The following is a 21,393-nucleotide window of genomic DNA, read 5'->3' on the forward strand; positions in this document are numbered from 1 at the left end:
GATGACAGACAGCTGAACCCTGAGCTGAGGAGTACAGGCAAGGGAGGGCACTGATTTTATGAGCAGCACTTTGTACAGGGAAGAAGATGCAGGTACACTTTGTTGGGGGGAGATGTATTTCCAAATAGAATACCTATTGTGGAGGTGGAGTGAGTTGTAATTATAGGTGGAATTTTGCTGAGAGTAGATGTTTTTACAGTACCTCCCTCCTGTGTTCAAATCTTGTTGCCGTAGATAATGTTCTGACATGTAGCTATTGGGTACCACAATGGCTACAAAACTTTATGCTATTCCCCATGGCCACGGGAAAGCACAACTGCTGCCCTCCCAAGCCAGCGGAGGGAACTGATGTTGCCAGTGCAGCATTGCTTGTTCGCTATTGTACATGGGAAAAAGGGATGTTTGGGAGCTGCTTTTCTAGGCTATAGGCTCTAGTCAGACGTTTTATTTCTAGTGTGTTGCAAGAGGAAAACAAGCCTCCTGAGTAGGTCCCAGGGGGACTGATAGTGCAATAAGCACTGGTCAAAAATGGGAAACGGAATGTTTAAAAAGAAAAGTTTAAATGCCTTGGCTCAGTGAGCAAAAACTTGCTCATCACAGAGTTTAATTTGATTCGATATGTTTAGTAAATGCCTAGGATAACATGCTGAATAACAGTGTTTTCAGGGTTGTTTGAAGTCTAGTCGAAATAAGACACTTAAGTGTGTCAGCTTTGTCAGTGGGGATGATGTAGTGGTTGATTTGGAATGGCAAAACGTGCTCCAGCCGTGCACATTACATGATGCTCTAAGAGAACCAGGTAAGTCAGTGTCCTGAGTAGCACAAACACAACTTCGAGTTCATTTATTGGATTAAATGCAGATCATAATAAAATCATGAAGTAAAGCATCAGTCAAAATCTCACTGGTGTTTCTGTCAATACCATGACTATCTTTGCTGAGATGCACTCGTAAGTTACATAATTCATCATAAATCATTTCATAAATCATACACTGATCAATGATACAGGTAGCAAGGAAACTGGACAGATATTAGCCAGGAAATAGGCATAACTAGGTTAAAATAAAAAGAGGAAGCAGATTTGAATTCTGGAGGTTTTAGATTGGATATCAATAAGAGGTAGCAAGAAGCATGTTGCTCATAGTTTTCTCAGCATTTTTGCTGGTTAGAACTGTCAGCAACCTTAACCTACAAAATTTAGAAAAATGAGAAAAAAAAATGCAAGGCGATTAGAAGTCAGCGATTAAATGATAAGAGCTGGACCATTTTCCCTCGCTGCCTCATTTTTTCATGAAGCTGCAAGGGCAGGAGAGAATGACTGTAAGGTGTCTGTGTAGATGCAGTGAGAGGGGAAGGTGAGGGGCCTTTTCAGATTATTCTGGGTTTGTATAAAATTTTGTTCATTTCCAACAGTCTTTAAAATTGAAATGAACATAAGGAAACTGCATTGTAATGCAAATACGGGTTTTCCAGTGAGAAAAAGAGAGCGTATAGATTTCTACAAGTTCTTTTTTTTTCTTTTCTGAGATTTTTTTCCTCTCTGGGACATGCAAGAGGATGAACTGCATTTCCCTTGAAGTCAGCACTTGGCACAGGGCTAGATGATGGCCTGTGTGCAAAGAGTTCTTATGGCTCCACCTTACTCAAACAACAAAGCCAGAAGAGCAGGTTTGATGCAAGGGAGCAAAATTCTGCACTCTCTTTTCTGTGGAGGGCTGTCTCATTAGGACAATGGAAAGGAGCAGTAGAGGGATGGTCTTTGAGGCACAGGGTGGTCTCTGGGTGCTTCCTTACTTGAGGGAGGGAAGAAAAAGGACATAGACCTTCAGTATGTATAGCTATATGGCTTAAGGTTGAGCTTTTAACACTGCAGTTCACATTTTTCCATTGAACAGTGAACCTTGGGTGCTGTCTGGGAGCAAGTAATAACTCATTCTAGGGGAGAGCAGAATCTGCCATAAAAGAGGATGCTCTTGGATTTGTTGTGCCTAATGAAGAAGTGGAAAGGGTGGTCAACCTTAAATTTCAGAACATGGGTGACAGGTGCACTTGTTAGTTCTATAATTACAGCAGTAGCAGCAGCTGCCTCAGTGCCTTTCTCATCAACTGCAACAAAAGACTTGTGAAAAACTTTGGAGATTGCCACATCACCCTTCTCAGCCATTGCACTGAAATCAGCGTTGCTGCTGAAGGCACTGTGCATTCCCATGCTGTTCAGATTATCACTGAGGTCATATCTCTCCTCCATTGTGAACTTAGGTAGGTACAGATCCATGAGAGTTTCGGTCATCTTCTTAGAATCGGTCCATTCAGACAGCTTCTCATACGTCAGTTCTCTTTCCAGCTGTCATTTAAGAAATAGAAGGAATTTGACGTTTACAAGGAAAAAAACAATTAACTATGAATTAATCAATTTTATGTCATTTTAATGAATTAAACAGTTTTTAAATAGTGAATTTAACATTTAGCTGAAAGCATGATGTATAATTGGTTTTGGTGATGATCAGAGGCAGGGCGTGCAACAAACATTTGAGACTTAATGCTGCAAGGTTTTGAGCACCACCCCTGCCAAATTCATTGCGAAAGAAAGACAGGGCACTCAACACCTGCAGCTGCCATCCCCTGAGGTAGTTTTTTCCTCTCTTTTAATTAAGTCTTGATATGAAGGAAATTGCTGGGAGATTCTGAGCTGTGTGGCAGGTGGTTTGGTCCAGTTCCAGGGGAACAGGTGTTACTATTACACATATTTCCTTGGCATTTTTAGAACAAACTGCTTCCAGCAAGATCTTTCACTGCCATTCTGTATGCTGGGCACTATGTCACCAGGGTTCAGCTCAGATCAAATGGAGGAGAGCAATGAATTGAGAGTATTCTTGACATGACAGATGCCAAGAATTTAACAATCTTGCAATTGTAGTAACTGCAGTGGCAGATCTCATTATTGTAGCAAATGCAGTCTCACCAAATCCTACTTTTTGAGACAGCAAATGAGTGTGGGGAGTGGCAAACAGAATGAGAACAAGATGGTGAATAAACTTCCAGGCCATGGAGAAGAGGTGTCTGTTCCATGCACGTTATCTCAGGAAGAGTCTGTGACTACTTATACAGTACTGTCCCTCCTGAATGTGCAGTGAAGGGAGATTTAACCCTTACGGATCACGTAGGATTGGGTGTCAGGGATGGAGCTGTTGAAGAGCTAAGCATCTGATTATGCACAGCGTTGACTGTCTTCAGTTCTTACCAAACTAAGGGCAGTTGTGGAGGAACTGTTTTGGGATGTCAAGAACAGGATTAGACAGGTATTAAAAGAAATTAATTCAGCTAGTGGAGGAGATCAAACAGCATGTTCTCAGAGGGGGAGATACTATCACCAGCCTGTCCTTTTTTTTTTTTTTTTTAATGACTGGGTGGTGATGCAAAATGGCTGTAACACAGTTTTTTACCTGTTCGAGACCCGTGGTGCTGTCTTTGATGTCATCAGGAAGGAGGATGAACATACTGAGTTCGCGTTTCACATATGGCAACTCAATAATTTTGAAATTCATTGTTTCCATGATGAGCACTGGGAATGTCTCTCTCATATACATCATCTTCACAGGCTTGGTCTTGTTCTGTAAAGTATTTATTTGTAAGTTAGAAATCATTCCTTGAAAGGAAGTATAGCGATGACTCAGTGCAGCGGAGGGAGAGGAAACTTTTGTAAGCAGCTTTTTTAACAGCAATTTGTCATTCATTTTCCAAAGCTTTTCTTGACTGGACAATATTGCTTATCTTGGTGCTCGTCCCAGAGCATTTTGTTGGGGACTGAACTGACTGCTTTTTCTCTTCTCCTAAAAACGTGCACAGCAGCCCACAGAGGAGGGAGGAAGAGAGTTAGAAATGTCTGCAGGGATTAGGAGAATGGAGCAGGTATGGGATATGGCCTTACAACACTTCAGCAGAGAAACAGCTATGGTTTAAGAGGACAAGTGTTGTGCAGTTTTTCTGTGGTCTTCTCTCTCTGGCAAGAAAAAGTGACTAGCTGATTGCTCTTTATGTCACAACCCTTAACAGAAGGTAATACTAATGTCTGAGCAAAGGGGCTCCTGATGAGGGGAGTTCCTGGCAAGCAGTCACCTTTGCAGGAGTATGTAACCTCTTTGAACATCTTCATGCCTTCGTTCAGAGAAGCAGCTGATGTATATGTGCTAATCAGAAGGCAGAAGCTACAGTTGGTGGAAATTGCACAGAGCTCTTGTCTTTTGATGTGAATTCATTGACTTCTCTTCTGGATACATGCCATTAACATTTCTTCTAGTCTTGCCCAACCATGCACCCATTCAGGGTACCCTGTCACAGCTGTATTTGAGCAGGTATGTTTGTGCCTATCTACGCTGCACAGCACAGAGGCCCAGGTACCATACTCACCCATGACATGGCATGTAGTTCCTGTCCATGGAGCTTGGACTTCCAAAATCATGTTTTTACAATCTAGCCCTTTTAGTACTGTTTTATGAAAAGGTCCTAAGTGACTCTAGTGCTTTTGGAAATGGTAGCTGTTGTCTGTAGCTCATTAACATTTACCTGAGCAGCATCTTAATGTTGCAGTGAGCTGAGCACTGACACATTTTGCTGTAACCAGCTTTTCACAGAGAGTCTAGTTACCACAGGCATGCCTAAAAGACTTACAAAATAGAAAGATTTCAGCAGTAGCTGTTGTCACCAGGCTGTTCACGGTGAGAAGGTTACCGGAGGATCTTACCTTGCTCAGTCGGAAGGGTTGCAGTTCTGTATCTCGTGCCCGAAATTTCGCTTCCCATTCTGCCTTGAAGTAAATGGCATTTACCAGGATCAGCTTGGTGAAGCTTGTCACATCTCGTGAACCCAGCAAATTCTTGATTTTGCCTTTTGAAATCAGAAGACTCAGGTTTCATTCCAGTGTAGTACAGTGAGGACACGTTTTGATCGTTTTTTCTCTCAGTACAAGTCCTTAGTGAAAAAGTCCATGCCTCAGTGCCCTACTCCCTAAAATACTTCCCTGACATAAATCAATTAGTTTGTTTACAGTTTCCAAAGCTGTTTGCTGTCTGTTTCTCCTGGCTAGCTGACAGGAATTGACTCCTTCTCCAAAAATGTCACAGCTTCATGGAAAGCAGCTAGAAGCAGAAAGCAGTATACTTGCCTTGCCAGCTGGTTACACCAGGTAAAAGGAGGCCAGCACCTCTGGCCAGTGCAGGAGGGTAGAGCTATGCAGGCATCCCCACCCACCTTGGAGCACACTGGTAGGCAGAGGTGTTTCTCCCCTCTGTCTGCTCTGCCTGTGGTGCACGGTGAGTTCTGCTTGAGGACCAGCTGATGCAGAGCCCAGCAGAGTCAATAGGAGTCTCCCCACGGAGCTCACCGAGATCTGGATCAGGTATTTGAAGCTGCTTAAGTGTGCTGCTCTTTCTCTGTCCTCCCACTGCATCTCTGCTCACTGTCCACATCAGAAGGCATGACCTGGCTGCTGCAGTAGCATGTGGGGAAGCAAGGGCACCTGCCCAAAGGAAACAGCAGGCTGACTAAACAGGAGAGGAAAGATGGTGGGGTTGAGCTCAGCTTACCCTCAGTTTGTTTTTCAACCCAAGCGTTGATTTCTTTTCTGGATTGTTCCGTTGCTGTCTTAAAGTTAACCTTGTATGGCTCTGCTTTGTAGTAGTTCTTACTGAGCTGTATGTAGCTCTGCAAAATAAAAAAAAAAGAAAAAAAAGGAAATAAGTTCTATACTATACTGGATTTTTCAGTCCCAAAGGGAATTTGTTAGCTCTTGGACTTCTTGATAGCTTCTTATGCCTATGGGACTGCAGGAACTTGCTTGTTACTCTCTCTTGTACTGTGAGTTAACAGTTAAGGAATAACCAAAGGACAGAAAGTCCCCTTCTTCTGTTCCCGCTTTTGTTTGGAAAGGTGAGGAAGGCTGTGCATATCCTGTGGATATGCTTATTTTAATGTCTCATTTACAACTGTATATATTGGGGGTTCCAATAATAAACCCATATTGCATTGCCCCTACACTACAGTCAAAGGGCAATGCATCCTTAAATACTGTGAGCAGACCAACTGGTATTTTCCAGTTAAGTTTATCACTGGAATCCAGGGCTCTTCATTTGCAGTATTCAGGGTCAGCTTCAAACCTGTTCTATTAATGACAAGTAATTAAAATGAGAAATATTTTTTGCACCTTTTCTTAATCCTCTCTGAGATTTAACTTACAGGCAATAATGGGAAGGTTTTTTCCACGTAAATGCGGTTGGCACTTCTCAGCGAGTAGGTGCTTCTGGGTTTGTTGATGGCAGTCAGGAGCTCTTTGAAGCCAGAATGGATATCTTCAGCTTGCTTGTACTCAGGATCCTTGGAAAGAGAAACCATACATTCAGCAATTGCATCTTTGCATGAAGTTTTCAAAACCTGCTAAGTGATGTATGTGGGAGAGGGATTTGGGTTCCTCTCTCTTACTTTTTATTTTCCCAAGTTTACCATCACTGCAATATGCAGGGCTGTATTTATGACTGGATTAACTGATTTGCGATACAGCAAACCTTCCAGACTATCCCAGTGATTTGTCCTTCCATGCTTCTCAGAGCCTGAGTGAGTGAAAGGAACTTAACTTCTTGTGAAGTATGTTGGACGTTGTACTTTAAAGAAGGGTGCAGACAAGAAATACTGGACTCCTAAATTTGTATCATCTGGATATTTTGATTCTGGAGATTCTTTATCTTGGGATTTCAGTTCTAACAGATACCATTTTTCTTCTCTTTGGTCTCCCCCGAGAAGGTCTGGCCACAGAAGAAGAGCCTTCAGCTCCTGCTCCTTGAGTGAAATGAAGAACCTGTAAGCAGAGTTTCTGAAAGTAAGAAATAGGCATGAAGGAACTCGTGTGACTTAAAGACAAATGGGGATCAAATGGTTGTCTTTTTTTGCTCCATATGGTAACTCACTGTGCTGTCTGCTGCTTAGGTGACTAATCAAAGGGATGCTGAAGATGTAGTATATATAAATACTATAGAGTAACAATGGGTAGCACTGTCCCCCTCCCAGAGCGTCGACGCAGTGCTCTTGTCTGCATGCTGCAAGGCTGAACTCCCTTTCACAGCTGTTGCTCTCAGCAATAGCAATGTGTTTGCGCAAACCCAAATGGTTCTCCTCATGATAATGGTACAAAGGCATCTGAATGGGAGTGCGTTGACACAGAGGAGAGTGCTGGGCAGTGCTGAGCACCACAGCTCCCTTTGAGCCAGCAATGTGCCCATGTGGCATTAGGAAGGATTGGGCTGGGGGTTGTGGAGATATCAAAGCCCTTCCTGTTTTCCTGCTGGATTGTCAGGCAGTTGTTTAGGAAAGCATAACTCAAGATATAAAGATGCACCCTGGCCAGGGGAGAGAGGGAGGGTGCTGGGATCTGCAAGCCTCCTGCCAATTAGTTAGGAGCTACTGGCATCAGCTGTTTGCTTCTCAAAGGGAATATCCCATCTGTGACAGAACCATAGAGTCACAGGATAAATTAGAAGTTGTAGAATAATTCAGAAGAAGTCAGGTTCAGAGAACCTCTGTGCTCAGCGTGTGATACCCACAGGACACTTTCTCTTAGTGGAGAAACAGGGGAACTGCTATGAAATAAGTAAAATTTATCGTTCACTTGTTACATTCTCTGATCTGCCTTGGTTCTTTGTCATTGTGGTGGCAAGTTTTTCTATCTAACATTAAATTTTGCAGCCAGTACAGGAGCCAGGTATTGTATGGGGTGTATGCTTCACAGAGCAACCTACCTCTGCCATCTCTGTTGCTGTATTGCCTTTTGCACCCAGGTACGTCAGAGCCAGAGCAGATGATATGCTCCAAGGGGAAAAGAAAATGTTTTTGCTTTTGTTGGTCTCATTCAGCTTGTTGAAAAGATCAACTGTAAACTTGCCAACTGATGTTGACACCAGTTCCATTGTTACAACCTGGAAAGAGGCAACAGACAGAATGAATGTTTAAAATTGTATACACGGTGCGTATTAGTGAGATACGTTACATGTGCAACACAATGCATTGGGACCCGCTAAAACTAATAGCCTAGTTGTATGTTTTATCTTCCACATAGATACTGTTTGCCACCTGTTAGGAGCAGCAATTTCTTTTTGGTTTTTTGTTATGCAGATAGTATTTTCCTATAATTGTAGATATGTCCTCTTTTACAGAGCTGTGGTTTTCTTTGTGTTTCTTTCTGCCTATGGTTTTCAAAAAGGTGCAGATTTGTAAGCTATGGGGTTTTTTTCGTTTTCGTCCTTAACTAATGATTTATTGAAGTAATGTTCTCAGGGGAATTTAAAGGAAGTTTTAGTACATAGGTTCACAACACACCAGTTTCCCACTACTTCATTTTGGATCTGTATAGAATTGAGACACTGATACTGAGGAAGTATTTAGGCATAATTCTTAGGCTCATGTGCTTTTCCTGGCCACCCATCCATTCTGAGTAGTATCATGTATGGCAAAGCTGTTATTTGCTTTTAGATTGATGGAGTTTTATTCATGATTTTGAGCTACCACCGCTTCTATATGTTCCAGCAATTTTATTTTCCCCAGAAACTGACAGATTCCTCAAGGTTATGAGTATTCCAGACTTTAAGATATCTGCTCAGTAGTACCTGCCTCATATTGTTTTCCAGTCACCATGTTGTTTTCTAGTCTCTTCCAGAGACCAGAAGATGTTTATTATCGTTATTACTATTAAGATGTATATCTATGGAATGGAGCTGAAGAAATTGTGGGGCAATCTCTGTAGTCTATAGGTATTTATCGAGTGTTTGGTTGCCAAACCACTACAGTTCTTCTGGTAGTCAATGTGCTGTCAGTACCAAATCTGTACTAGAGAGTGATATCCTTTCATTGGAGAGCATGGCCAAGTGAGCATCAGGATGGAAATTTCTCTATTTTCTGCAAATGAGTACTCCTCTGAGCCCTTGGCCTGATAACGAGCAGAATGAAAATGGCCTGTTCCTAACCTGAAGTATGGTACTCTTCTGTCAAACTGAATATTTTAATAAGACAGTTACTGCCCTAAGAAAATTTTCTTTCTTGTGATCAATTCTGCCCTGAATTATCAATTTGCCTTAGCCTCACAGGTTTTTCTCTAAGGGTTGACATCTAGAAAAACATGAGGCAAGAATAACGTGCTGTGACACTGGTATGTTATAATTTACCTATACAGTCATGCAAGCCACAGGTCAATTTTTAAAAGCATCAGAAAAGTTACTTAAATTGGTTTAAATATTTACCTCTGTCCTGTGAGAGAGAAGATTTCAGTCTTGTCCTCAGTCAGGTTCTGCGTTTGTGTGTTAAGCAATGACTAACTTTAGAAATATAGTACTGCTTGCACCTCCCTTTCCTTCTCCTTTTCCTACATCCAGGCTGTTTCTGTCCACCCAAAACTCCTTTCTACCAAATCCCCAAAAGACCTTATGCAATATTGTCCTCCTTGTTGACCTTGTCACTTTTCAGTTTTGGACATTTCAAAAGGACAATGGGATTTATAACCTCAGCTCTGTTGTTACACCACGATAGTCTGCTGGCAGGATAGCAGAACAGTTCACCCATTCCAATGGTCTTCTGGTGTTATGGAGACAACTGGTCTGTTGTTTAAAATGAATTACTCTAGTAAAAAAGTTACACAACTATAATGCTTGTTTTCGGTTTGTGGATAGAAGCAGATACTGTAGGCCTGATTCTGGCTTTGTGCAGCTGTGACTCCTGGCTTTCGAATGAGGTACGTCAGCATAAAATGTCAAGAGCTTAGTGACTGAATTAGACTCTGAGAGTCCAGATTCAGACTGAAGATCATTAGGAGCATAGGCAGAGGCAAAGCCATGAAGGACCATTCAGGGTAAGGAATAGACACCCCCACTGGTTGTTTTGGTGAAGAAATCTCATTGCAACTATGACTGGGAAACATTTGAGAGAAACACTGCAAAACACTGAGTTAGTGCACAGCACTTGCATATATTGAAGGAAGGCAAGGACTGAAACACCACCACTGGGTGGGCTCGAGCAAGGATGGAGTGAAAAAATACAATGAGGACAAACATGGCACAGTAGTTGTCACTCTGCAGTCCCAGAAGAGAGCCGGACTGCTGTTGGATGATGGGAGAAGGAGAAGGTGGTGGCAACAACTGTAAGAGCCTGGCAGACAGAGGAGGGGGAATGGAGGAAGGGAAGGAAACTGTACTGTGTGCTAAGCATTTTGCTGCAAGCCTGATTACGGGAACAGTGTGGGTCAAGTCTTCTAAAAAGTGGCAGAAATCAGTGTTGTGCAAGGCAATGAAGAAATGCGAGAAATTAAACAAGTGTTGGTTTTAGAATGATGAGAAGTCATCAAGAAATCAGGGCAGCAGAAAGATCAGATGAATGGTTAGGTGGTGGGAAAGCCCAAACCAGGAGACTCCATGTCCCAAAGAAGGATGCTGAGAGTGAGCAAGCTTCCTTTGCTAGTCAAGATGCAAGGATGAGAAAGGGAGGTGGCAAGGCAGAATGGGTGTTGACAAGAGAGAGAATCACATATGTTAATTGAAAGGGACATCCAAAGGCCAATCTCCTGCTTGGAGCAGGGCCATCAGTAGATAAGGTCAGCCACAGCCCTTCCAAAGACAGAGATTCCCCAACCTTTCTGGGCAACCTTCTCCAATGCTGTGCGGCTCACCCAGGGAAAAGGTTGTTCCCTAACATGCAACTCACCCTCCAAGTTTTGTGGCCATTGCCACTTGGTAATGATCTGGTACTGCCAAAAGGACATTAACTCTGTCATCTTTGCAATCACGCTGAAAATAGTTGAAGGAGAGCGAAAAGGTGACTGACATTTCCATTGACTTTAAAGGCCTGTGAGTAGGTTTGGATGCTTGTTGTCATGGTTTTGTTCCTCCTTGGCCTCTCAGGTGTGGCTTTCCTGCCTTTATTCCTGAGGCACATCAGGAAGTGCTAGAAGGGCTTGGCCATGGGGATGTGAAGCCCTTGCACTAGGTGAAGCAGGGCATGGCAAAATTGCACCTGAATGCACAGGGATCCTGTATCATGTTTCACAGCTGAGTCAGACAGAAGGCAGTGCTGTTGAGGTCGTATGGGGGCACAATAAAGCCCTTGCTTCCCAACACTTTTCCTATGCTCCTTCCCATTTGGGAAGCAGAGCTGGAAGGGACCCTGGAAGCAGCTGGTCACATGGAAGAAAACAGAAAGGACTCAGTGACAGTCAGCAGTCTCCTCTCTGTCAGGAAAAAGGAGTCCTACCACACCAAGAGGAGATATTTCTAGTAAGATGCTGGTGGTGGTGCAAATCCTGTAAGAGACCCAGTGCTTTGCTCTCTGTTCTGAATTGTGAGAGTCAGGACCATCCCCTGCAAATGTGCATGACTGATTAGGACACTCTTCTCCTTAGGAGAAAGAGCTGTGACAGGAGTAAATGTGTACTGGGGAATTTGCGTGTAATCTTCCAGAAGGCACTTGGGGAGTTAGTATTACAGGCTTGATTTTCTAATTTGATCTTGCCTCAAACCAGTGAAATAAGTGACAAAGCAAAATGAGAGTAAAACAGTGCAGAGCTGGGCTGGCAACAGTGTTGAACGCATGAAAGGTTACAAAGAAGAAGGTTTCAAGGCACATGTGTTTTATTTTCCTCCAATTCCGTGTTGTTGTTCAATATTTTCCCATTGGTGTGGGACAGAGACTACAAAGTACATGTGTTAGCCCCTTTGCATGCACAAAAGAAGCATCAGTATCAGGAACACAGAGGATTTTGCAGGTTTATTTCATTACCAGCTATGCCAGGCTGCAAAGTCGGTACAAAGCTGACAAGAATGTGGGTGAGGTAGCCCTCCTGGAATGACCAGCTTAGTGAGCTGAAAACAATGGAGATGCAGCAGCATTCTGCAGGAAGGGGTTTTTCCTGTTTTTTTTCTTCTTATGTACCAAAGCAAATGTGTTGGGAATTACTGTTTTAAATCAACTTAGTTTGTTCTGCATTGTGGCAGTTCTGGTTCAGAAAGCACTGAAAAGACGCATCAATGTTGTTCTGTGCACAGTTTGGTGCTTATAGTGTGGTGCTACCACTTTTGGATTCTTTGGCCAGGAAAATGAGCCAGAGGCATGAATTCCAGGTTATTTTTAATATATACTTTCTTCTAACATTGAGAGATTTGTCAACAGTACAAGAAAATTAAGAAGTGCACAGACTTATAAGATGCTCTTCATGGTGCATAATTTGTTCATTGTTGTTGTTGCCAGAGCCTGTTTAGTAATGGTCGAGTTTCTAGGGGGAAGAGAACCTTCCCAAGAAGAGAATACTCCTGGTCTTGTTGTGCCTGATAAAGAAGAGGAAAGGGTGATCTGCCACAAAAATAACAGTAGCACCAAGGCTTCGTGATGCCAGTGCTGCTGAACTGGCAGCTGCTGCCTCTGTGCCTTCTTCATTGACTTCCAGATAACACTTGTGAAAAACTTGTGACAAAAACAGATCACCGTTCTCTGACATTCCTGTGAAATCAGCTTGACCTTCAGTGAAGGCATCTTGTATCCCCATCCTGCTCAAAGTAGATTTGAGGTCATATTTCTCTTCTAATGTGAACCTGGGCAGATAGACCTCCGTTTTCATTTTCTCCATTAGTTCTGGGCTGGTCCATGATGACAAATTTTCAAAAGTCAATTCTCTTTCTAGCTGCAGTTAGTAAAAAACGAGTCAGAAAATTACAGAGTGTTCAAAAGCCTGTTCCCTAAAGGCTATTTCTTCTCTTTTCTTAAATAGAGAACTTTTCAAGCTGTTGTAAAAGTACAAGAAAAACGCTAGTGAAAAAACAATTTGGAGATCTTTTAGACTAAAGGAGTATATTGCTCTACAGTAGGTCAATGTGGTATTTGAACTGTTCTCAGTAATTGTCAGGAATATAGCAGGGTTAAATAGTTGCGGAACAAAAACATCAGTGTCAAGTAACAACAGTCTGGTTGATTTGCTGTTCACATTTCTGTCTTCCCTACATTTTAGAGTTTACTGAAAGAGCTTTTTTTCTACAGAACACCCACTAACATAAATGAGAATTTAATAAGAATTTATTATCCAAGGGCAGGATTGGTCTCTTTACAGAAGGTGGCAGTGTCCGTATGTATTAGCTCTGGACATCCCAGAAAGTAATGGAGGCTGCCCAATTTGTGGGTTTGGTTTTATTTGGAATGAAATCATATCTGTCTGAATTGGTACAGACAGTGGATCTCAGCAGGGCTGGCTTGCTGTCCTCATTTTTGTTCAGCTGGAAGAAGAGCCAGTCTTATGGGGTTTGGGTTACCTGTTTCCAGGACTGATCAATGTTAGGAACCACAGAAGTGCCAGCTGCCAAGAGTAAGAAATCTAATCTGAGCTCCAAGATGTTCAAGTTCACAGTGCTAGACCAAGTCTGGGATTTGCTTTTCCTTGAGCCAGATCAGTACCCTCCTTCCTAGAGACATGACTGCAGCCTGGTCTTTTACCTCGCACATGCATAAAATAAGTAAATAATGACACTCTAGTTTCTTCACATGATTTATGTTCTCTGTTGCTTTACCTTTTGTAGGCCAGTGATGTCACTTGGTAGCAGGATAAACATGCTGAGGTCATTATTGACGTATGGAAGCTCAAGAATGTCAGTCTGGACTGATTCTATGTAGGTCGAGTTAAATTTATCACTCAGGTACATCATGGGCACTGGTTTAGTTGTATGCTGCAACAAATCAAATTAAATGTTTGCCATTTGTACTCTGAACAGTAAAGGACTGAGTTAAAGTAGCGCAGTGGAGGTTAGTTGTATTTACTATGCAGTGTGTCTGAGATATCCTTATGGGTTCAAGTGGTAGGACACAGGATCTGCAGAGGACCCCTGGTCTTCTGGAAAGGCACTTGGACTCTAGGCAGGCTATCTATGCTGTCTTAGGAACTAACCCATACAGTTTTGTTCACCTCCTTGTTTTCCCTGCCTTCAGAGAATGGAAGCTTGTTTTACTTGTGGCTCAGGTGCTAGTATGTGTGTGCAGTCTTTGTGCTGAAGATGTGGTGAAGAAAATATACTGTATCCTTTAAATGAAATCACTTTCATGCCACATGGATTTAAAGATTGACAGGAATTTCTCTCCCCCATCTTTTGCAGTTTTTTCCACCTGCAGTGTAGGATATAGGGCAGTATATTCCCATACCGTGTTTATTCTGAAAGGCCTTTGCCTGGTAGCTTTAGCTTCGAACTTTGTTGCCCAGTTTCCTTTGAAGTAGAGTGCATTTATCAAGACTAGCCTGGTGAGTGAATCTACAGATCCAGGAGGCAGCAGATTTCGGATTTTACCTAGAGAAAACAGAAGGACATTTACACATTTTTGCAGTTTTACTGTTTCGGTGTAAGTGTTGGCACAGTTTCTGTGGATATAAGCCAGGGAGTTTGTAAGTGCTGATACAGCATGCATCTCGCTTGAGATTATTCATGAGTATGTGGTTATTGGGGTAATCTTGATTTGCAAAGAAGAGTAAGCCACATTCCTCCCACATTCAGATGAAGGACACTAATTTTAGTAAGGGCTTGTCAGTAGATGACTACTTTAGGAAAACTGATCTGACTTACATTTCTGAGGTGAATTGTTTACCTGCCTTGGGCCCCTTGGGTACAGAGACTTTGTTGAATGCTGAAATGACTTCTTTTTGAATTGAGAGAGGAGAAGCTGGAGCTTACCTTCAGTCTGGTGTTCAACCCTGGAGTTGATCTCTCTTCTGATTTCATCTGCTGCTCCCACAAAGTCAACTGACTGTGGCTCTGCATTGTAATATTTCTTGACTAACTGTAAGTATTCCTGCAGTGCAAGAGAGACACCTGTTTTATGTTTGTTGCCTGCCAATGTGCATGCTAATAAATAACTACAACCAAACAGAGAGAAAACATTATAAAAATTGCTGAGGTTACAAGCATAGAATTTTGTCAAAGGAACAACGTATTTTTTAGTGGAAATACTAAATTTAAATGTTCTCACCTAACTACATCTGCAAATCACTCTGAAATTAGATACACATCCCATAAAACTAAAATTTTAGTGTCCAAAGTCTCAGGAAAAGTCTCATAAAAACATTTTTGTTAAGGACAACAACATGATTTGCAGATGTAATGAAAATATTTTAAAGTATATGGTTTATGGTATGTTGTCATAGATAGATCATAAAGGTTAAATGGCACTGCATAATCTGAATAAATGGCCTACCTACCTTACTGAAAGGCAATGATTTTTCTCCATATAACTGGTTGACAATTTTAAGCAGGTAATTTTTAGCGAGTTGGTTGATTTCAGAGTTGAGTGCTTTAAACCCAGTATGGATATTATCCGATTTGCCAATTTCTGTCTTGGAGAAAAGGAAAAAAAAGACATTATTTATCTGTTCTGTAAGTTTTTCCTTCACGCAGCTCCAAGTATTTCTGTTCAGGTGACCTGTTACCTGTATTGCAACAGAAGAGGTATTCTAAACCGGACAGCTATTAAAAGAATCATTTGAAAGTATTAGAAGTTGCAGACATGGTATAGACACTGTAAGTGTCTCAGAATGCAAGAGTTAAGAGCCTGAACTATTTAAAACATTTAAGGGTTTGTAAGTGGAGATTGTGAAAATAAGTGTATTCAGAGAACGAGAGACGGACTGTAATTGTTAAACAATGCATGAAGATCTGGCTGTGTGACTCCTTTCATTTATGAAAGTCAAGTGTGTTACATGGAAAGTTTGTCCCTAAATTACTTAATCGTGCTCTTAATGTTAATATTTTGTGATTTTTATTTTTTTTTATGTTGCAGTAATTGCAGTACATTCTTTATATTGAAGTAACAGGATTAAATGAATGTGGGCTCAAACTCTCAAATGAACTCAAGGAAGTTAAGCTGTGAATTAGTAAACTAAAAATCTGGCCCTGTGCTTGTATTCATCTTTTCACTACGATCAGAATCAGAGGCATGAACAGACGCTTAAATTTCTAAACTGTTAGAACAGTCCCTTTGCCCTACCCACAGTGCTCTGCAATTCTTACAATTCAGACAAGCATCACTCATGAGGAATAATCCCTCTCCTGTTCATGCAGTGAAATGGGTTGTTGACATAGCCCCTAAAATAAATCTTCCCACCGTGGGATTTGGCTGTGGGATGCAGATCCAAGTTCCCATTCATCAGAACTCGCGGACGCTGGGGCTTTGTGGGCAGCCTGCAGGGAAATGGCTCATTCCCACAAAGAATAAGGATGACGGGAAAGAGCAGGGAGAAGAGCTTGACACCACCATAGCTGAACTGCCAATGAGGAAAAACAGCCTTTACTGACTCAGAGGGATTACGTTTGCTTTTCCGTATTTTTCTGCTATGTTATATTATTTATACCTTGGTACAAGATGACTGCCAGTATGTCAAAGAAATATCTCAGGAATATAATGCTTTCCATTCCTCTAAGATTTATTGCAAGCAACTGGTCTACCTTGGAAAATTCCAACACAGGAATTTATTTTATTAACTATTCAACTGAAATGAAGACTAATTTCTGAAACATATCAAGCATAGGTAGCCTGGAAAAGTTAATGTTCTGGTTTTTGTCATCTTGATGCTGCAATCAAATGTGTGGAAGGGCAGCTCTGTTCTTGTGATTAGCTCTCTCAGGTAGGAACCGTGCCTGTTCAAAGGACATGTTGTTGCTAAATAGCTAGCTATTGAACAGTAATAATTTGAGAAAGAAATCTCTCCTCAAAGCTAAAGGAAAAAGATCAAGAGATCGGTAACATTAAACTTTAAATTTTGCAAATTTGAGGTTAGTTTGTGCAATTCTGCCTAAAAAGGGGAAGGATGTAATAAGTATTGCATTAGGTGAAGGTATCACAGGATGCTGTACCAATTAATTGTGTACACTACATCTGAGGAAGCCAAACAAGGGCAAATGCAAATATGGAAGGAAAATACAAGCAAGAGAAGATGTGACCATGCCCATAGCTTGATCACTAGACTTGGTGAGATACCTTCTGGAAATAAGCACATCGATTTGATAGACGCTCTTCTGTTCTGGAATAGACTTGCATTTTTATAGTTGTGGTGACGTTTCTGGGTCCTTCAGCTTTGTTAAAGTGAAGTACCTATAGTGGAAAAAGCAATAATAAATGCAATGATAGAAAATTTGCTGTTTCAATAAAACTTTCAGTGGTGTCATGAGACTGGTGATGACGAGAGTCAAACTCAAATTTTATTCTTGTGTCCAGTCCTGACTGAATATGAAATCTTTGGTTAGGCTTTGAGGCCCATGTGTACAAAATGGCTTGCGCACATTAAGCTGAGGGCTGCAGGGCAAAACTGTCATGTACCTGGCCTTTCTAGAGGAATCTACCCGCTTTGAGTTATGCCCTGGGCTGACCAGTTAATACCTGGGAAGAGCCAGTTATCTCCAGATGGACACTACCAAAGCAGAAGTCTAAATGGAGCACTGCTATGTATCAGAAAGCATGAAAATGGTGCGGGCAGTTTCATGCCTTGAATCCCTTGATCTGGGCAGGTGCACCTTACCCAGGCTACAAAGGGGTGCGTCCAGCCTTGGAACATTTTTCAGAAGAGCTATGCCTTTTTTTTTTGTTTTCCCTTCTTCCTAACAAAAGACCACTCCTTTCTTTCTTACCCTACTGGCCCTCTTTTGTCCTGTAAATCAATCAAGAGTTAGATCACTGCCTTATTAGGTGGGACAACTTCTTCTGCCTTAGCAGATGCAAACTCAAAAGCCTCCCCTCCTATGATAGGAGCTGGGTAACTATGCACTGGGGCTGTTCTCACTGCCACCTGCTGAAGCTATGAACATTGCACAAATATGACTTAGTGATTTTTGCCTATAAAATACATACCCCAAAGAAAGGGTTGTAGTCTCACTGTGTTTCTTCTCTGATCTTGTGGATGTGGATTTATGTTTAGCAAAGTGCAAAACTTATAATAGTTATAGGGGAGAGTGTTTTTGTGTGGGGTCATTTCCAAAGAGATGAGATGATTGAGATTGAAATTGTCTGTGGCAGAGTAGAAGGAGAATCCAGGTCTCCCACTCCCTGGTGAGTGCTCAAGTTACTGAGCTTTGGGATAAAGATCCCTTATTTCTGCTGGTGAGATTTAAAAGTAGACAATGTCACCAGTGCCACTTCTCTCATTTGTTGGGGGCCTGTTTCCAGAGACTAGAGTAGACTGTTTCTTTGACCTGCACAAGTGGAGAACTGGCCTATTCATTGCAGCACACATCAGGGGTGGGACAGGAGCTGGCATACGTGTGTGTAGAGTTTTGATTTGAGTAATTTTTCCGCTTGTGGCTTTCCTCTGTTCCATCATAGTAACTTTCTTGCATAGAGGACATTACTCCAAGAGGGCAACCATTTCAGTGACCTTTTGAAGCCCAGACTCACCTTTGCCATCTGATCTGCAGTGTTACCTTTGGCTCCCAAAAAAACTGTAGCCAGGGCAGATGTAATACTCAAAGGGGAGAACAAAATATTCTTGTCACCATCTTTCTGACACTCATGTTTGAAAAAGTCAAGAGCAAAGCTTGTGTTTGCTTCATTCAAAGCTTCCATTGTTCCAAACCTGCACAGAAAGGGAGAAAAGATGCTATTAGCGAACCAATAATTATGATTGCTATGTGCCTGAAAGTTTCTCTTCAGTTTTTGAAGTTTCTTTTTTGTTTTAAAAGCTTTCTAAATGTATTTATCTATATGAAGAATGAGGAGGATTAACTATTATAAAGTCATATAAAGTGTAGCATGTCCTGTTTCACTGATGACGCTAGCTATCATTTGGGTTAGGGAAAAAGTAGCCTCTAACCTTGTTTTGTATTTGTTCACCAGGACATTTATTGCCCTGTCCTTTACAGCATTTTGGAGTGGCAGTTGATAACGTTACTCACCAGTGCCTGGGCTAGAGGATACTGAGAAACTGTCTCTTATGACATCTTTTATGCTTCAATTTGTGCAAGAGCCTTTTGATGCTCATAACTGTAGTGAACAAATACTCTGGTAACAGTAACAGTCAAACTATACTTTTAGGACAGGACAAAATACTCCTTCCAATGCTTGGGCAAGCACCACCCCAACTATTGCATATTAAGTATCCTGAATTCCCTTTTTTGACTTTCAAAAACATCCTGAAACTCTATCTTACAGCATTAGCCCAGATCCTAGCTTCCCAGTTCTTCTGCAGGACAAGGTTTCCATATTCAGTAGACCACAAGTGCTGCTATTTTTCATTTGCATTGCAGGTTTAGCTGAGAGCTCTAGGCAGGGACTAGGAGCTATTCTGGTTGGCATAGCATGGCCTTAGAATAAAGACAGTCCATGTCCTGAGCAGCTTGCAAACCAGGAGCTGACCTGATGTTCTTGAGAACTGAAGAGCACAGGAACAAATAGCTGACTTAAGCAAACACAGTGGTTCTTACTCTGCTATGATATATATGCTAGCCAGTGAGCTCTAGAAATTATAGAACTCTGTACAATAAATTACTCTTCCTATATATTTTTAGGACTTCCACCTTATAATCTGTGCCTTTGCCATCTTAGTAAATTACTTTCCCAAGTATTTGTTGTTTCCAGTTCAGATCCCTGCTTCCTTTTTTCCTATACATTTGTCAACAAAGCAACATCATCCAAGAGTATACAAAAGAAATAATCTCTAGAAATCATTACAGTACCTTGTTTTGTGCAGGCAGGAACACTGCTGCTCTGGGTGTCTCCAAGGTTTCTCCAGTTCACATGAAGGGTAGGGTGAATTTATAGTGTGTCTGACCAGTTCTGCAAAGGTTCTTATGACTCATGACTGTGCAATTTATTCTGCTCTGAAGGCCACATCCCTGTGGAAGAACTGAATCATCTCAGAGTAGGACATGAAGTGATGGTGAGAATGATACCATACAAGAACCTTACAAAATTGACTGCAGAAGTATTTCTATAAACAATTTTGTGGCAACAGGCTAGTAACAACTTGAACACCCACTGCCTTTCTTTTGCAGTTTGGAGAGTTTTAAAAAAAGGTGGTTGCTGGCCTACTTCTTTTATGATTTGTCCAATAGAATTATTTCTGAGGAACAGACAGACAGAGAAAAGACAGTGACTTCTCTCTGTGAGTTTTTCTATTGTCCGTTTCCTACTGAGAAAGTATTTGTCACTCCTTGTGGGTTTCTGTTTTAGAAAAATGGATTTTGTTAATCTTGGAGGATTTTAAGACTGTACAAGCAGGGAAATGTCACTGTGAGATAGCGAAGGTTGAGAAACAGGCACCAGACCCTTGCTTTTATTATCAGTGGCAACATCGTTTTTCTTCTGCTTCTGTTTCCCCACCCTAATCTGAAAGCTGCTGTTTGACCAATGTAGCAGTCAGATCTACTCCTTATTTTCCATTCCAGAAATGAGTGTTCTGTCAAACCCTCTTTTTCTTTTTGCCTTGGCTACTAAAATACCTCCTTCCCTGATTTTCCTTGCAGTCATGCTGTCCCTTCCTCTGTTGTCTTTTTTGTAGCTGTCCATCCCCACTCTGATCCCTAACTGAAACACCCTGTGTAACCCTACCCTTTCATTCTTCACCTCTCCACACTGTTGATAATACCACCTTGAAAACCTGGCTAGTAGCTGCTTGTCTCTCCAGGTCTGCCTCCTTGACACTGAGCAAGACTCACTCACAAGGTCTGTCTCCCCGTCCTAAACTGCCTTCTGAGAGCTTTCTTCTGACCTGCTGTCTATGAGCATACATTTAACATGGACTTACGCTGTAAGTCAGTGGCTGGCACAGAGGATCCTGTAATGAGGAATGAGCCATGGGAGTACTTGCAAAATTTGGTGTAGGTCATAGGAGGGTGCAGCTGCAAATGGTCCCTTGCCAATGATGAACCTTCTGCACCAATATAATTTGGGAACTGAAAGCTTTGTTAAAGTTGCTTTCCTGCTTGTGAGGAACTGCACAACTTTGATCAGATGGTGTTTTCCTGCCCCTCAGGTCTTTTGGAATTGTAGCTACACAAAACCAGCATGTTTCAGTGTGCGTTATAATTAGATGCATCTGTTACGTTTTCCAGAGAGCAGCAAAGTGTAGGAGAGGTGTTCACTGCAGAATGAATTGCTTCCATTGTGCCTGGGAAAGTCGTGATCTGTTTACATTGGCCTTAAGTGATTTCCAAAGCCTCAATGATTTGAGTAATCTGTGCAAATTTAGCCATGTTGTTGAATGAGTGATAGATACACTGGATAGACTTCATCCCTTAGAGCAATTACTGTGGATTTTCTGGTTTTTAAAGAGGGGGTGAGTTTATTTTGCTAACTTGTAACACTGCTTGCTGCTTTAGAAGAAGTGCCTGAGGTGTTCTGTTTACACAGAAAAGA

The 21,393-nt window shown here is 41.7% G+C and overlaps 2 protein-coding genes across 2 annotated transcripts; both read right to left on the bottom strand.

Moving 5' to 3' along the window:
• Positions 1 to 1,229: 1,229 nt before the first annotated feature.
• LOC137660831 (heterochromatin-associated protein MENT-like) lies at positions 1,230 to 9,329 on the bottom strand. Its single transcript, XM_068395935.1, has 8 exons — positions 9,279 to 9,329; positions 7,785 to 7,961; positions 6,761 to 6,847; positions 6,232 to 6,369; positions 5,583 to 5,700; positions 4,742 to 4,884; positions 3,444 to 3,611; positions 1,230 to 2,344 (listed from the first exon to the last, which is right to left on the bottom strand). The coding sequence occupies exons 2-8, from the start codon at positions 7,950 to 7,952 to the stop codon at positions 1,931 to 1,933; spliced, it is 1,236 nt and encodes a 411-aa protein (XP_068252036.1). The 5' UTR covers positions 7,953 to 7,961; positions 9,279 to 9,329; the 3' UTR covers positions 1,230 to 1,930.
• A 2,951-nt stretch (positions 9,330 to 12,280) lies between these two features.
• Positions 12,281 to 18,603, bottom strand: LOC137660789 (serpin B10-like). The gene is made up of 7 exons (XM_068395810.1): positions 18,436 to 18,603; positions 17,026 to 17,139; positions 15,251 to 15,385; positions 14,727 to 14,844; positions 14,203 to 14,345; positions 13,578 to 13,733; positions 12,281 to 12,700 (listed from the first exon to the last, which is right to left on the bottom strand). The coding sequence occupies exons 1-7, from the start codon at positions 18,601 to 18,603 to the stop codon at positions 12,296 to 12,298; spliced, it is 1,239 nt and encodes a 412-aa protein (XP_068251911.1). The 3' UTR covers positions 12,281 to 12,295.
• Between the last annotated feature and the right edge of the window lie 2,790 nt (positions 18,604 to 21,393).

The sequence above is a fragment of the Nyctibius grandis genome, chromosome 3 (assembly GCF_013368605.1).
Source record: "Nyctibius grandis isolate bNycGra1 chromosome 3, bNycGra1.pri, whole genome shotgun sequence".
Lineage (NCBI taxonomy): Eukaryota > Metazoa > Chordata > Aves > Nyctibiiformes > Nyctibiidae > Nyctibius > Nyctibius grandis.